The sequence below is a fragment of the Morone saxatilis genome, unplaced genomic scaffold, assembly GCF_004916995.1.
Source record: "Morone saxatilis isolate NCDOM2014 unplaced genomic scaffold, NCSU_SB_2.0 Contig3, whole genome shotgun sequence".
Taxonomy (NCBI): Eukaryota; Metazoa; Chordata; class Actinopteri; family Moronidae; genus Morone; species Morone saxatilis.
In genome coordinates this window covers 8,084,494-8,099,527 of record NW_023339873.1, presented here as the reverse complement: position 1 = coordinate 8,099,527, position 15,034 = coordinate 8,084,494, and the positions used below count along the sequence as shown (strand labels likewise).

The 15,034-nt window shown below is 46.7% G+C and overlaps 2 protein-coding genes across 2 annotated transcripts in view; one reads left to right on the top strand and one right to left on the bottom strand.

The window, feature by feature from the left end:
* The window catches only part of LOC118336911 (nardilysin-like), a 21,273-nt gene extending 17,715 nt beyond the window's left edge, over window positions 1–3,558 (bottom strand). The window contains exons 1-5 of the mRNA XM_035673676.1: window positions 3,480–3,558; window positions 2,618–2,867; window positions 1,836–2,076; window positions 943–1,024; window positions 4–115 (exon numbers count right to left, since the gene is read on the bottom strand). Coding sequence (XP_035529569.1) covers window positions 4–115; window positions 943–1,024; window positions 1,836–2,076; window positions 2,618–2,832 — 650 coding nt within the window. The 5' untranslated portion in view covers window positions 2,833–2,867; window positions 3,480–3,558. The remainder of the gene's footprint in view (window positions 1–3; window positions 116–942; window positions 1,025–1,835; window positions 2,077–2,617; window positions 2,868–3,479) is intronic.
* An 8,363-nt stretch (window positions 3,559–11,921) lies between these two features.
* The window catches only part of LOC118336727 (SLIT and NTRK-like protein 3), a 13,373-nt gene continuing 10,260 nt past the window's right edge, over window positions 11,922–15,034 (top strand). The window contains exons 1-4 of the mRNA XM_035673408.1: window positions 11,922–12,186; window positions 12,380–12,631; window positions 12,878–12,993; window positions 13,268–14,197. Of these exons, the coding sequence (XP_035529301.1) occupies window positions 11,971–12,186; window positions 12,380–12,631; window positions 12,878–12,993; window positions 13,268–14,197 (1,514 nt within the window). The 5' untranslated portion in view covers window positions 11,922–11,970. The remainder of the gene's footprint in view (window positions 12,187–12,379; window positions 12,632–12,877; window positions 12,994–13,267; window positions 14,198–15,034) is intronic.

The window sequence follows — 15,034 nt, the reverse complement described above, 5'->3', positions numbered from 1 at the left end:
AACTGGAAGATGGTCCTCTCGCAGTCGGTGGAGGCGTTGTCGCTCCCACCATGCTTCTTGAGGAAAGCATCAAAGCCGTTTTCTGAGGGGTACTTCTCGCTTCCCATGAACACCACTGGGACACAACGGAAGGAGAAGAGAAGAAATCCAGTTGTAAATCAAAAAATTAAGAGGAATACAAAGAGGAAATTCACAACAGCTACTAGGTGATGCACCTTGCATTTGTGGTTTTCTTTTTATGTGGACAGCACACAGTGTGGCATTATATTTCCTGCTGCACTGCAATAGAATTTGATAGCAGATAAAGCTGTAATAGATATCTCTAAATGTTGCTTTTAACATTTGGTGATAGTTCTGATGACAGTCTGTAAGAATGAGTAAGGCTTTCTTTTCAAACGGACCATTTGGGAACAATGTTCAACAATCATATCGGTAGCGGAGACAGATATAACAATTTCTCTACTGACAGCTGCATCACTAGACCAGAATGAAATTCAGAAGATATGTTGCATTTCAAGAGAAGAGAGCAATTCTTGCTTTTTTTGGACTTGAAAAAACCTTAATGCAACAAGTTCCTGCCTGTTCCTTCTTTGTTGCCTCTCTGAGGGTATTTTGGGAAATGTCAGAAATTATTAATTGAAGTAGAAGTCAAAACAGGTTAAGGAAAAGAGGGTACACTAAATCATTTAAAATAGCAAAATAACTCCTGGAATGCATTAAATATGGTTACTGAGTTTTTCCTTGCCCAAAAAGAGTCTAAGGATAGAGGGTGTGTTATGTTGTACAAATTTGTAACTTTGGGCTATATAAATAAAACTGGCATGACTTGACTTGATAAGTGATAAAAAATCTATCAAATCTATTGGAGAATTAACTGACCAAGCAAAGATGAAAATTTGCTCTTCGAAGAAAAGACTCGACCCTTTCTGGTTAAATACTCACTGTGCTCCAGAAAGTGAGCGAGGCCGGGGAGGTCACTGGGGTCGCTGAAGCTGCCCACTCCAACACACAGTGCTGCTGCCGACTGACACACACAGGAGATCAGGTCATGTTTGAGCAATTCACTTAAAAAGATGAGTCGGGTGATATTTTTATGCTTTTCTTAAGAAAAGACCAAAACCAATAGCTTATTCCTCTGTGACATGAACTTTTAATGCTGCACTGGGTGACACGTTCCTTGCTTGCTATGAACACTGTGGTTTATTTTGAGTCAGTCCTACACACGCCCTCCTGCTGCTGTAAGTACTCAAACCAAATCTGCAGCTGAAAATAGTCCCTAAAAGACTCTATTTACACCAGTTTAGGTACTGTTTGCTAAAAGCCCAGCTCAGCTCAGCGTTTCAGCGAGTTCAGCGTTTTTAGAGAATGATTTAACTTGCTTAACAATGAAATTATATATTTATAACTGGTTTTGAAAGATTGGAAATAGAGCTGAGGGGTGCAGACAGGAGAGGAAAATTATGAAGTATTGAGACTAACCAATTAAAAAAGGTCCAATGTATCACACTTGGTCTGGCAGAAATGGAATATAACATTCATAGGTATGTAAATCCTACACACTGGTCCTTTAATAGTTTTGTTTTCTGACAATAAGAAAACTAGAATATTTTCTGCCTTATTAAGTAGCTTGAGCCGTGTTTACATGTAAGTTTAAAGGTACAGTCGTGGTTAAAAAGTGTATGTATTTAACAGTAATATACTTAGGTTCCAGTTTGTGCTGACAACTCTTATGCATAAATAATAACTGATTTCAGCACAAATGTCTTTAGTTTCAACATAACTCAAGTTTTTTTTCCTCTTCTGAAACATTTAACACGTCTAGTCGCTCGTGGTACCTGTTTCTCTGCATTTCCCTTCTTCTTTTTCCCCTCATTGTCATCCTCTTCATCATCTCCATAATCATCGTCGTCGTCTTCCTCAGACCCGTCCTCTGAATCACCTCCAGATTCATCCTCCTCCTCCTCCTCCTCCTCTTCACCCTCATCTTCCTCGTCCGAGTCCTCGTCTCCAGACGCCGATGGGCCGCTGTAGTCTGAGATGAGCAGAGCTCGGAGCCCGTTGTCTAGCACAACGTACCTGGAGAGAGTAAAGTCAGAAGGTGAAACAGCACAGAGAGTTTGTTGTTTCATTGAGTTTTACAGCTTTCATTGGTTTTTTTTGCTATTTTGAACAGACTGTTAAATCAAAAGTCTTTTTGCAGACTACATCTCACACCCCTTTGAGACTCTCTTGTTCTATGCTTTTTCACGGCAAATTTCTCTGTGCATGCCCCACAGAGGCCCGAGGCACTGATGTGTGCTTATAGCATGAAATCGTCCCATCAAACTACAATAATACTGTACTGATCCAGCTGGAAGAGAGGCTCCATATCACTTTTCGAATCTGGGTTAGTGGATCTGGGTCATTTTCACGCTCATGAATATAAGAAGATAGTATTCTCACACGTGTATCACTGCACGACACATACAATCATATTAATAACTTGAGAGTAAAGTACAAAATAGAGGAGATAAATCATGCAGGGCAACAGTGCAATGCATAATTGAAATACTCAGGAGAGTGGCTGGCATGAAAGCCTGAATATGGATTTAACTTGTGCACTAGAGGTGTGCTTTACCTGTACTGTTTGGGGTCACTGGGGGACTTGATTATCTCGCTGTCTCCAGCATTGCCCTCTCCTCCTCCTCCTCCTCCTCCTGCGTCCCCCACAGCCCGGCTCTCCTCCCGGGACACTGGGGCTGCATCTTCTGCTGAGGCTCCTGCTTGGACCGAGTCTGAGGAGTCACACGTCGGGGCGTTTCTGGATTTGTTTGTCTGCGGCATCTTCGGCATCTTCGGCAGAGATGATGAGACTGTGGCACTGCGGGCTGACAGCAAGGCGCGACCATAAACAACAGGACAGCTCGCTGTCAGCGGTAATTTACTCCTCAGCACGGCAACACACCGTGACAGCCTGAACACAGCTATGATGAAGACCCTCCCTGACACACCAGTATTGTAAAAAAAAACATAGACAACACAGACTAACCAAGACTGTGTGTGTGGAAGAGGCCTATAGGTTTGAACCTGGTCACACACTGACACCAGCCAGCGGCCACAATACAGCTATTCACACAGGCTGTCTGGTGGTTTCGCCCTATTCAGCTGGATGTCAGCTAAAATACGACCCGACCAGACGACCCCAACCTAAAACCCGAACCTCTCCTCAGCACAGCAAGACTCGAACAAACCACAAAAAAAACCAAAACGAGAACTGAACAGTATCTTTAACACATACAGAGGAAATACACACATAAAATGAGTGCTACGGGCTACAAGAAGAATTTAATGTCAACAAACAACAACAACAGATATTCTTTAAAAAAAAAAAAAAAAAACGAGCTTTAGCGGGTTCGGTTCGTGGTCTGTTTCGAGGCGAAGCCGAACCGAAACTTTAACAAGTACTTGAAGAAGCCGGTGAGACAAGAATGTATCCATACCTTCCTCCCTGCTGACAGCACAAGGGCCTCAACATATGAGAATGCGAGTGTCTCCCCAACAAGGAGCGCCCTGATTGGCTGAGAGGATTCGGCGCTTCATCATGCCGCCTGCTGATTGGCTGTAGCGTCGGGTGGGGGCGTGGTTTAGCGTTAACACGTGTGCGCCGTGCAGTCAGGAGTGGTTACATTGTAATAGCTGCGGGAAGGGACAGCGGCAGCGACGAGTAGCCACCTGGATGTTACCCAGCAGCTGCTAGCCATCTGTTTATGATTATGATTGTTAGATGGAGAGTGTTGAACCGACCACTTGTCATAGCCGGTAAATGTCATAATTGGTCGTTTGATTTAATCTCCTCAGCCAGTAGAACCGGTAAGAATTGAACTGGATGTGAGCTGTCTTGTCAGCTATAGCCACATGACAGCCACTGTGCTGCATGGAGACTGTGCCCCTCACATCTTTTTGCTGCACCTGTGCGAGGCTCCGAACGGGGGATGATTGGTGTTGGGGGGCCGCTAGGTGGCATGCATAGGCCACAGGGGATGTTGGGCAAATGTAACAGCTGATTTTTGAGCATGGTCTGCGAGTTAGAGGCTTCCTGGGCTCCTATTGAAGGGTTACCAATCTGTATCCCCCCCGCGCCCCTTTCAAGGGCTTTTAACAATGTGCAAATGTATTAATGCTCTCCACTGAGACATCCAAGTAAAATCAAACTAAAGCTTGATCAAAATTGATGAAAAGCAGAGCAAAAATGTGAATGAATTTGGCGTAAGGATTTGCTCAATTATCAGTCTATACCTCAAACCTGAGATCACAATCAAATAGTTAAAAACAGAATCTTATCATGAATAAGCCACATTGACATTTGTCCAGTGCCCTTCCTCAGCCTCCCCTCTGCAGCGTGTTGGCATTTCACCCCTCTGCTGTGCCAATATGTCCTCCCCCTCACTCACCAACTCTCTCTCTGTCTTTCTGTCTGAAGCCAATCTGATTTGCCCCTGGGCTTCTGTCGGCAGAAAGAGGTGATAAACACCGCAACCATGACAACCGGTGAGCCAGACACACGCCTCAGTTCCTGTATCCTAATGGCTTTACTTGGCATCCTCTTCTCCTTTAATTCATCAAGTCCAGCCTTTCACCTGAGCTGATATTAAGGCACTCGGGACAGATGAAGGCGCCGCGGATCCACTACAGTTTGAGCTGTCTCATCCTCTTCTTTTTAAGATAAACTGGGGTAGGTCTATCAACGTGTGAGATGAAACAGTGTAAATGCTAAAACCTCCACATTGCTTAAATATAGACCTCTATTAGTCACTGAATAAATATTTCCTCAGCCTGATTAACAGAAATGTTAGCATATTGATTCCTCTGACGTGCTCTAAGGCAGTCAGTCAGAAAGTGAAAGCACTAGGCGGATTCCTCACAAACATATCCTATTGATCACTAATGGAGCCCCTGTGAAAACACTATATGAATGATGTTTTCAGAGAAAAGTTCTTGCACCAAGCGTGGCGGTGCTCGGCTTTCATCGCAAGGCTGTGGTAATAGCGAGGATAAGCAGCCTATTAGAGCTGTGTGAAAGTGCCTTTGCATGCCTCGCCACATGAAAACTTTCAGGTCAAAATGGCAGGCTTGAGTTAGTGATCGATTGGACAGGGCCCTGCGAACCACGGACCTCCCCTTTCACTGCCAACACACATGGCCTTTTCATGGGAGGGTATAGTGTTAGAGCGCCTTGCGTCGTAGTAATTCCAAATTTTTTCCACTTTTGTGCTGCGCTCTATGACTAAGCCCAAATTGAAGTTCAGATCGGGCACCTCGGGCCTCCCTAGAAAAATGTGCAATGTAGAATGCAGCCAGCTGAATCACTGTAGGTATTATGAATTTGTCCCCCTCTCCAGTAGCTTCCTGTAGAGTCATTGAAGGCAGCAGCAGCAGCAGCAGCAGCAACGAGTCTTTACCTTAAGATTCCAAGGGGGCAAGGTTCCCACAGCAACTGATTTGAATCCTAATTAAAACAGGAGATTTGATTAATTAGCTCAGCGATGTGCATGAGAGTGTGTGTGTGTGTTGCATGGCTGTCTGTATGTGGCATGTGTGTAGGAGTGGGCATGTTCTTGTGAGTCACAGTGTAGCGTGTGTGTGTAGTTAAGCTAAATGAGGAGGGGGTGTTACATGTGTGTGTGTTTCTGTGTGTGTTCACAAGCCTCTGGGTAATGTTGTGAATCACTACTGTGTCTCCGGCATGTGTGTTCATGTGTGTGTGTGTGTATGTTTCATGTCTCCCGGGAGGCTTGTCCTTGCCTGCAGTACTACTGTGTGAATCAGAGGTGAGTCTTCTGGAGTTGCCCTCTGCTTTAATCTGGAGCTAATGACAGAACCACCTGCCCTCCTGGCCATCCCTCCACCTCTTCCTCACCCCATATCTATCCCCTCTATCTGTGGGCTCCTCTCCCCTCCACTCCACTTCACTCCCTCTCCCATCTCAGCCAACCCATCACAAACCCCCAAATTCCCACTGCTCATTGCCTCCCTATCGCTCTCTCCCACAACTGGCTGGTTATTTTTTCTCCTTCCCTGCTCTCTTTCTCCTGCACTTGCTTTCTACTCTTTCCCACAGAGTGCAGGGTGCCCTTGCCTGCCTCTCTGATTGCCTCATCCCACTCTGTGACTAGAGAACTGGGGGCAATGCGGGCCCCAAAGACACTAAGACACGTGTTAAGGGACAGCGCAACAGTATGTGTACAACGTGTAGCTTTAAGGAGATTTTCTGACCCGTGGATTGGCAGGGGAGAGGACTAAACCACGTTCACACTCTCAGTGTGTCTGCTTGTCCTCGAGTATTGAGTGTGTGCGCATCCACGCGTGCAAGCCAGTCCCCTTGGATGTCTTGTGAACAAAAGCATAATTTAAGTGAGCTAGGTAAAACGGGATGACCACTTCCTGCGCGGTGGAAGAGAAGATGGAGTGAGCGCGGAGAGTACAACAAAAGGGAGCAAATCAAAGAAGGATTGGCATGTAAACCAGTCTGAACTGACAAGAGCTCACAGGAGAATCAAAGGAAGAAAGCAAAGGAGGGAAGAAAGGGAGAGAAAAAAGGAAGAAGGGAAGGAAGAAAGGGGAGGGAAACAGAAAGAATCTTAGTATGATCTGACAGAAATAATTCAGATGGGAGAAAAGAAAAGGCTTTGGAGAAGGAGAAAGCGGAGGAGGAAGAAAGGAGAAGTGGCTGGAGTGAAACAGCATGAATCCCCATCCATTTCAGCACTGGACAGCTCCACAGACAGCACTAGGCCAGTATAAATAGATCCCCTACTTTAGAGGCCCCATCAACGCTCCAAAAAAGTGCTTTATGTGCTCAGAGCGGCTCCTGCCCCTAGAGAACAGACACGCAGGTATCTGATGGTGCCTGATAACCATCTTCTCTCAGTTCCTCTCCGTTTGTTTTCTTAATTTAAGGGAGCCTCCGCGGTTCAGCGGCAACACTACAGTGAGGAAGGCGGGTGTTTTTTTTTCCCAGATTCTCCGTCACGGGGCATTGTTACGCTCTGAGGTAGACGATATAGCCTCAGGTCCGGGATCACATTATGCCTGCCACCGATCTGGCATCACCAATCACAGAGCTGGAAATAATATCCCAGTGCCAAAAAACCTTTATTTATAAGCTGCAGCCCTGCATGTTAGAGGTGACTGAGATGCGTGCGTCTGTAAGCAGTCTCCACAAATGAATGTGACTGTGCATACATGCCCTGCATCTGCCAGCCTGTTTCCATTGCAAGGGAGCGTTAAGTAGCCTTGTGGGGAAGCTGTAATACAGCCTAATGCACCTGAGAGCCCTGAAATCTATAACCATCATCTACATCTTCCTGATATTACTGGAACCGTCTCTGTTACTGTTTCTGATAGGAATCTCCAGGGAGAGCTTTCCCCTCCGCAGCTGTAGGGAGAGGTATGGTGAGAGAGAGCGAGAGAGAGAGAGGGGAAGGGGGAGAGTGTGTGTGAGGGAGAGATGCACCTCTCCATTTCCTCAAGGTGATTCACCTTAATGCACGCTGAAATCAATGTGAAATTGAACTGAAAATTGAACTTTCAGCTCAGTAATGTGGAAGACATGTTGTTATTAAATCTTTTCCTATAACCATGAAAACGGCAGACTGATGTTTGAACGCTTTTGAATGCTTGTTTCCAACACTGTGGCACCATGGTGTCCTTGGTGGAGACCCCTGCCATGGGGGACCCCCCAGGCTTCACACACAAGGGGGGCTGCCTATACCTGCCACTTAGAGGCAAGTATTGATGGAGCAGCGGCCACCTATAGGCTGTGATTAGCTCGGTGTAGGAGGCGCTGGTTGGTTGGTGGGGGGGCTTCATTGCTCTGGCATCTGTTGCGCCCACCGCCTCCATTTGGCAGGACAGGTGTTTTGATGTAGGCCGCGCAGACGTCCAGGCCTCCCTGTAATCTCCGCTGTGCCCCCCATAACAGTCAGCACAGTTTTCCCGACTGATGCTGCGTGCGTGCTAGTCTCTCTCTCTCTCTCTCTCTCTCTCTCTCTCCCTCTTTCTCACTCGCGCGCGTGTGTGTGTGCGCGACGAAGCCAGCTGGCAGCGGAGTCGCACCATGGCTAAACACACACCGGCTTTCACCGAAATCCGTCGGTGCTTCATAGGGCAAGAGGAGAGATGAATAAACTAATGCAGATTATAATTATTGTCGGTATAGCTGAACAGTCGCGGGTATTTTTACCAGACTGCACCCGCGGGCAACGTGGAGGAGAAAGTTTATGGGGGCCCATTGTCTGTTGACTCTCTGTTGTCATCGCGTAACTGCTTTATTGATCGAGGGAACTGAAAGTGGGGCTTCTCTGGTGCAGGAAAACACCACCCCTGCGCCGCCCGTTTTAATGCTCATATAGCAAACTACGCAGTTGCGACGCCCACCTTATTGGCATGATTAATTCGCGGCGTGCGACCGCCCCAATACGCCACCACTCTCCTCTCTTTTCTTTTTTTTTCTCCCGCTATGAATTACCACGTTGTGTTTGAGATGAAGGGAGGGATTCTCCTCACTCCGGCAGGGCTACACACTCCGCCAATTGGCACGCCTGGTCCAGCGGTCTCAGTGCCGCAGCCTCGCACGGGCTGCCGACTTGTGGAGAAGCGGATCGCTGGCATCCTAAAAGCCAAAAATCGGGCTTTTTGTTGCTCCTCTTTCTCCTCTCTCTATCTTCTCTTCTCTGCTTCCTCCCGTTTTTTGACCCTCACCTCATTGAAGTCTTATCACCGTCGCCCGTCCCCTCCATCTCTCCTCTCTCTCTCCTCCTCCAGCTCTCCTCCTGCCTTCTGCCGCCCCAAACGGTCCCTCCCCGCGTTCTCCCACCACACCAACCCCCCCATCCGGCCTCAGCCGCTACAGGAGAGGAGAGAGAGGGAGAAGAGTGCGGCTGAATGTGAACGACATGTCGACAGTCAGCCTCTAAAGTGTTTTCTCGGTCGTTCCCTAATTCTTTGGCGGCGGACTGAGTGAGTATTACCCGCATCCCTGCTCTGCTAGGCGTCGCTGTGTGGATCAGAGAGGCTGGTGGGGAGAGACAGACAATGGGGAATGCAATTGGATTGCGTTACTCTGCCAAGGATTTTCATACATAGCCTGGTAAATGTCTTAATGGGTTCTGTTAATGACTAGGCTGTTTAATTGGTCATGCTTTAATTCTACTAACTGTTACAATTTGTGTGCTGTAATGTTAGGGGCTAATTGATTTTCTTGGAGGGCTGTGTGGTGGGCTATCCAGGCTGATAGCCCCCATACATTTGATCAGTGATGCTGCTGCTCGCCTGATAGTGCGGGTCTGTGCTGGGAGCAGGGGCCCATGTAAAAGCCAGTGTGAAGCTTTGGTGAGGCTCTGTGTATTCTGACCGACAGAGAGGACGGAGAGGTAGACACTGGAATTATGTGACATGAATAATATGGTGAAGAATAAGCAGTGACCGTCATCTCTGGTTGGCTTGCGTCAGTGTGCAGGTCTAGAGGAGAGAGGAGGGAAGAAGGAAAAAAAATAAAAACTCAGAGTCAGAGAGAGTCAAGAAAGACAGGGGAGGGAAGCCACACCTGTGTCAGGCCTGTTTTCGGATGGACAGACAGACAGTAAGACAGACAGAGTTTTAAATTCTGCTGTGCTGTCACCAGTCAACACTCAAGTCCTTTCCTTTCTTGTTACCATAATGATGCAGAGCTATGCCGACTGCTGACTAGTCCACTCGGCTGATTGGAGAAAGAGGGCTTGAGTGTTGACTGTGTTTCTTCTTATTAAGGAGAGATGGCCGTCCACCAAAGCAGAATCTAACAGGAGGGATCCCAGTGGTCTATCTGGACTCGGTATCGATCTCCTCTGTGCAGGGGGGCTTTAGGCCCAGCAATAAACAATGCATTTTCTTCGACGAAAAAGAAAACCCACTGGGGCTGTGAATGGGTTGTATTCTGTATTGTATTCCAATTTGTCAAACACTATTGAGCACGTTGGCCTAGATTGTGCTGTGTTTCTTGTGTGAAGCATACATGCTCCAAACGCTGTGATAAATGGGTGGATTTTTCTCTCATCTTACAGGGGAAAATGTGTTTTTCCACTCCTCTTCATGCCTTTATTGTAGGATTTTGTCCAACAAGTATTGCAGCAGCTACACTAGTTTGTTATGAAAGCACACACTCATCTACACGTGTCTAGCTACCTGTTTCTGTACTTGGCAGGCTATAAAAGTGTACTTTTTGGATATGGTTTGACCTTTTTCACATTGTTTTCAACACACACACACACACTCTCTGGTAACTTGGCTCCAGCGCTGCTTCTCTGTGAGGCAAGCGTACATTGTGTGCAGGGCGAGAGGAGGGCTTTGATGTAATCAATATCAGATTTCAGCTGTTTCACTGTGAGCTCTCATCCTGAGTGGCAGCCTTGACTGACTTCTTACTGCTTATGCAATCCCACTCCTCTCTCCCACCTCACCCGTTTCGCCTTCCTTTGTACCCACTCTCTGCCCATTACTCTTTCTTTATCTGTGTGTCTCTCCTCTACTCCACTCCTTCACCTTGTTCCCATTTTTTCCTCCTCCTCCTCCTCCTCCTCCTCTTCTCATTTCCACCTCTCCCTTCATCTTTCCCCCCGTCATAATCATCTCTGTGATTGCTCTTCCTCTCCCGGGCGGGTGATGTTTTCACTGCTCCCTCCTTGTCTAACTCGCTGATGCTAGATTATTGCTGTATGATTACAGCTACCATACCATGATGATCATTATTGCATTTCGCATGGCAGTGTTCAACACTGTATGAGCAGATCGAGATGCTTTATCCAATTTAGATCTCATTAAGACTTGAGAGGAAATATCCTCATGCAAGACTCACATCTCAGCTGTTGTTTTCTTCTTCTTTTTTTTGTTGTTGGTGTTTTTGTTTCCAGGACTACTGCAACTCCGTTCTCATTCTCTTGTTATTGCAGTGCCATTCTCATCATCATCACCACCACCACCATCACTATCAGCATCAGTTCATGTTCCCGCCCGTCATTGCACTGCCTTCACATCAGCCCTTTTGAAAATTTTGAAGAGTTTGGATTCGCAGTGATGCTTTCACTCCATTGTCATTATCACAATAATGATTATGACAGGACTCGATGGCTGTTGATAACCTAACATACTCTGCTGATTGATAATATGGGGTATTTTGTGCCTCATCCTTCTGTTCTCTGATTGCCATTCATCTTATTAAGTGGAGCAGTTCATTAGACAAAAGCATTATGAATCTGATTTGCACCCACCCATATTCATATTGCATACATTAAAACAACACATGCGTGACATTTCGGCTTCACCGGGCATTTGAGAGTACAGATGAATATATTCATCACAAGCTTACCCCCCCCCCCTCACCCCACTTGACCAAAAAAGCCACTCTTGGTGGTGAACTTGCGCACCCTTTGTTTTGCATTTTCAATGTCAGAATTAGAATTTTTAATTCAAAAGCTGTGTCGTAGCAGCTGAGAGATTGCGCCGCTTGTTGTTTTTAAATCAATATTTCCTGCTTTGGTGAACCTTGTAAATCCAAAGCCTTGTTTGCCTGTGCTGAATGCGTCTTACCTATGTTTACGTTGGTTGGTTCTGCTCATATCACTTCATACTGTGGCCTCCAGTTGGCCTATACATCATTATTCCAATGCAATGTAATTCTTTGCCCGTGGCACTCCGGTCTGTGTGATTTTACTTTTATTTTCTGACTGCTTTAGTATGCTTGTGATGTATCATCAATCTGATTCATCCTGAACTGACTTTTGCTGTTGCCTTCCTGGCTGTTTGCCCTCTTTTAACTCTGTGTGTGTCTGTGTGTGTGCGTGTGCTTGCGTGTGTGAATGTATGCATGTATGTGTCGTACCTCGCCGTGCAGTGCGGTGAAGGGCCGATGCCGGGCTGTAGCCCCAGGCTGCTGAGCTGAGAGGGAGAAGCAGGAGGATGCAGTGGGTCGCTCTAGCAGTGGCCCTGGGGTGTGTGTGTCTGTCCCAGGCATCGCACACCCCCACCCCTACCCCCACCTCCACACACACCCCTCTAGTGGACAACTCCGAGGAGGAAGTGGACGAGCCGTGCTTCGAGCCGTGCACGTGCGAGGTCAAAGAAGGCGTGCTGCATGTGCACTGCGATGGGCGGAGCTTCACTAATGTCAGCCAGGTACCATCCCTGTTCATTTATCTGGCCGTGCACGTGGAGCTGCACCACACTTTATTGCGCTGTCACTTATCTCATTACCATACTGTATCTCCAAGTCTAATATCCTGTCTCTAATGTGGCTTATGGGTGTTTCTAACTGTTAAATTCATGTAATTAATAAGATAACTAATCAGACCTCTAATTAATCATTCAGGTGTCACAGTCGTGGGTCCGCCCTTTCAAACTCAACCTCCAGAGGAACTCTCTGAGGCGTCTCTATAGCAACGGGTTTCAGCACCTTGGCAACGCAGTGTCGATAAACCTTGGCAACAATGCACTCCAGGACATCCGAGTGGGAGCTTTCAACGGTTTGGCCAAACTGAGACGCCTGTACCTCCACGAGAACAAGCTGGAGGTCTTCAGAAATGACACCTTTGCTGGTTTAGAGGCTCTGGAATACCTCCAGGTAGGCTCGAGACTATAATCCATGTTGATTATCCATGATTGACAGGGTAATGACAAATTCGCCCAAGATTACAATAGATAGCTGTGACAGAAATAGTCAATGGCTAGCGGGTGGTTCAAGTGAAAGAATCTTCTTAAGATCTCTGTGCATTTTTGCATGGGAGTGCTTCACCTTTTTCTGCTGCATTCAGTCTATTTTTCAATTGCAGCAATTATATGTTCACCACAGTTCTCATTTTACCTGCAGGCCGACTACAACGTGATCAAACGAATTGACAGTGGTGCTCTGAGATTCCTCTACAAGCTCCGGGTTCTCATCCTCAACGACAACCTGATCCCTGTCTTGCCTGCTCATCTGTTCAGGTTACATTTTGATTATTTTACTGCAAAGGTTTTTGAATTATGCTGGGACTGTTCTGTGAAAATATCAGTGTCAGACACAATTAGCCAGCCCGTACTGCTGTTGAATTAATGTTTTGGTGGCATACTATTTCATATCACAAAAGATGGATTAATCATCAGATAAAAAAGCAGATTCCTCGGCAATGGAATGTGTGAACTTTTATTTTTCGCTTACTATCACGTTGTCCTTTCATCTAACCTAGCTAACTATACCCCCCTCCTCCTCCTGCTCCAGATCTGTGTCTCTGACTCATCTGGACCTGCGGGGAAACCGTCTGAAGAGCCTGGCATATGCTGGGACCCTGGAGTACGTTGGTCGCTCCCTGATGGAGCTGCAGCTGGAGGAGAATCCCTGGAACTGTGGCTGCGAGGCAGTGCAGCTACAGCAGTGGCTGGGTCAAATCCCCTACACGGCTGTAGTCGGGGACGTTACCTGCGAATATCCCTTCCACCTTCACGGCAAAGACTTGAGGGAAATCCCTCGCAAGGAGCTGTGTGCTGACCTCCCAGATAAAGACCTACAAGCAGAGGGGGGTGGTCCATCAGCAGGATCACAGCCCCAACATTTGCCCCCAAACTCTAAACCCAACTCCCACCCTGGGCGAGTCAGGCCAACTAAACCCTCCTCCATGGTCCACGGATCCCGCCAGAACACTCATACCTCCTCCACTTCGTCGTCCTCTTCCTCAGCCGAGCGCAAAGACAGGGAGAGGCACCTGAGGCCGACTAAAAGGCCTCGACCCTCCAGAATATCCCCTACACCTCGCAGCCTGATGCCCAACCAGAATCCCCCCGTGGCAGGCTACCAAACACGACCCCCCATCCCCATTATTTGTCCCTTGGGCTGCACTTGCAACCTTCACATCACAGACCTGGGCCTGACTGTCAACTGCAAGGAGAACGCCTTCCTCAACGTGTCTCAGCTCACACCTCGGCCTCTGAACGGCCGCAAGCTGTACCTGAGTGGAAACTTAATTCAGAGGATCTACCGCACAGACTTCTGGAATTTCTCCAGCCTTGACCTGCTTCACCTGGGGAACAACCGCATCTCTTACCTCCAGGAGGGGGCCTTCTCCAGCCTAACAAGCCTAAGGAGCCTCTTCCTGAATGGGAACAACTTAGAGAGACTCAGCCCGCACATGTTCCTGGGGCTGCAGAATCTAAGGTAGGATTTAGTTATTTATTTAGATCCCTCACAGAGTTTCAAGCACGTTGCTTGCGCAGCACTTCAAACAAATTCATAAACTGAAGCCACATGTCAGCTTAGGTATTTAGACATTTGTTTATAAGTGTGTGGAAATTAATTTCACTGTAATACTGGCACAGCACAGAGCAGAACATTTTGATTACCATTATGCCGGAGTTTGACTGAAATGAAAGATGCCCATTCTCTTCCAGGAGTGTCATTTGTTAGTCATGCTGCCTGATGGCATGCTTCAGTTAAGGTGTGAGCCTGGTATGAGTGACAACGTGAAAATTAATGTTTTTTTGTATTTGCATACAGAGGTGTTGATAAGGCGGTGAGACGTCTGGATGATGCCAGGAATTTGCTTTTTGGGGTTATTCTAATAAAACGAGTCGTCAGAATGATGCATATGTATCATTGTCAGATTAAGCTCACGAAGATAATTCCCCTGCAAATAATGTATACAGCAAATATCTGCTGTCAGTAATTGTATTTATCCAGTGAGTTTAGCATTGTGGTGTTTGATTAAGACAACAGGTCAACTTTCATCCTCTGCTAAATAAAGAATGAGGTTTGTGCTGTGATACCTTTGAGTTGAAAACTAGCACCACTGTGTCTATATTTTAAGATAAAGTTCAAAAAATCTACAGACCCATTCATTTGACTATTAATCAATAATAAAGATCCTCTTAGGACATTCAAAAAGTCTCCCTCTTAACCTCTCGTTAGCCTTTGTTAGTGAGTCTAGGGCAAGGGGGGCCGGTATATATTTAAACCACATCTATTACTTATTTTGGCAGTGGAAGTATATTGGAT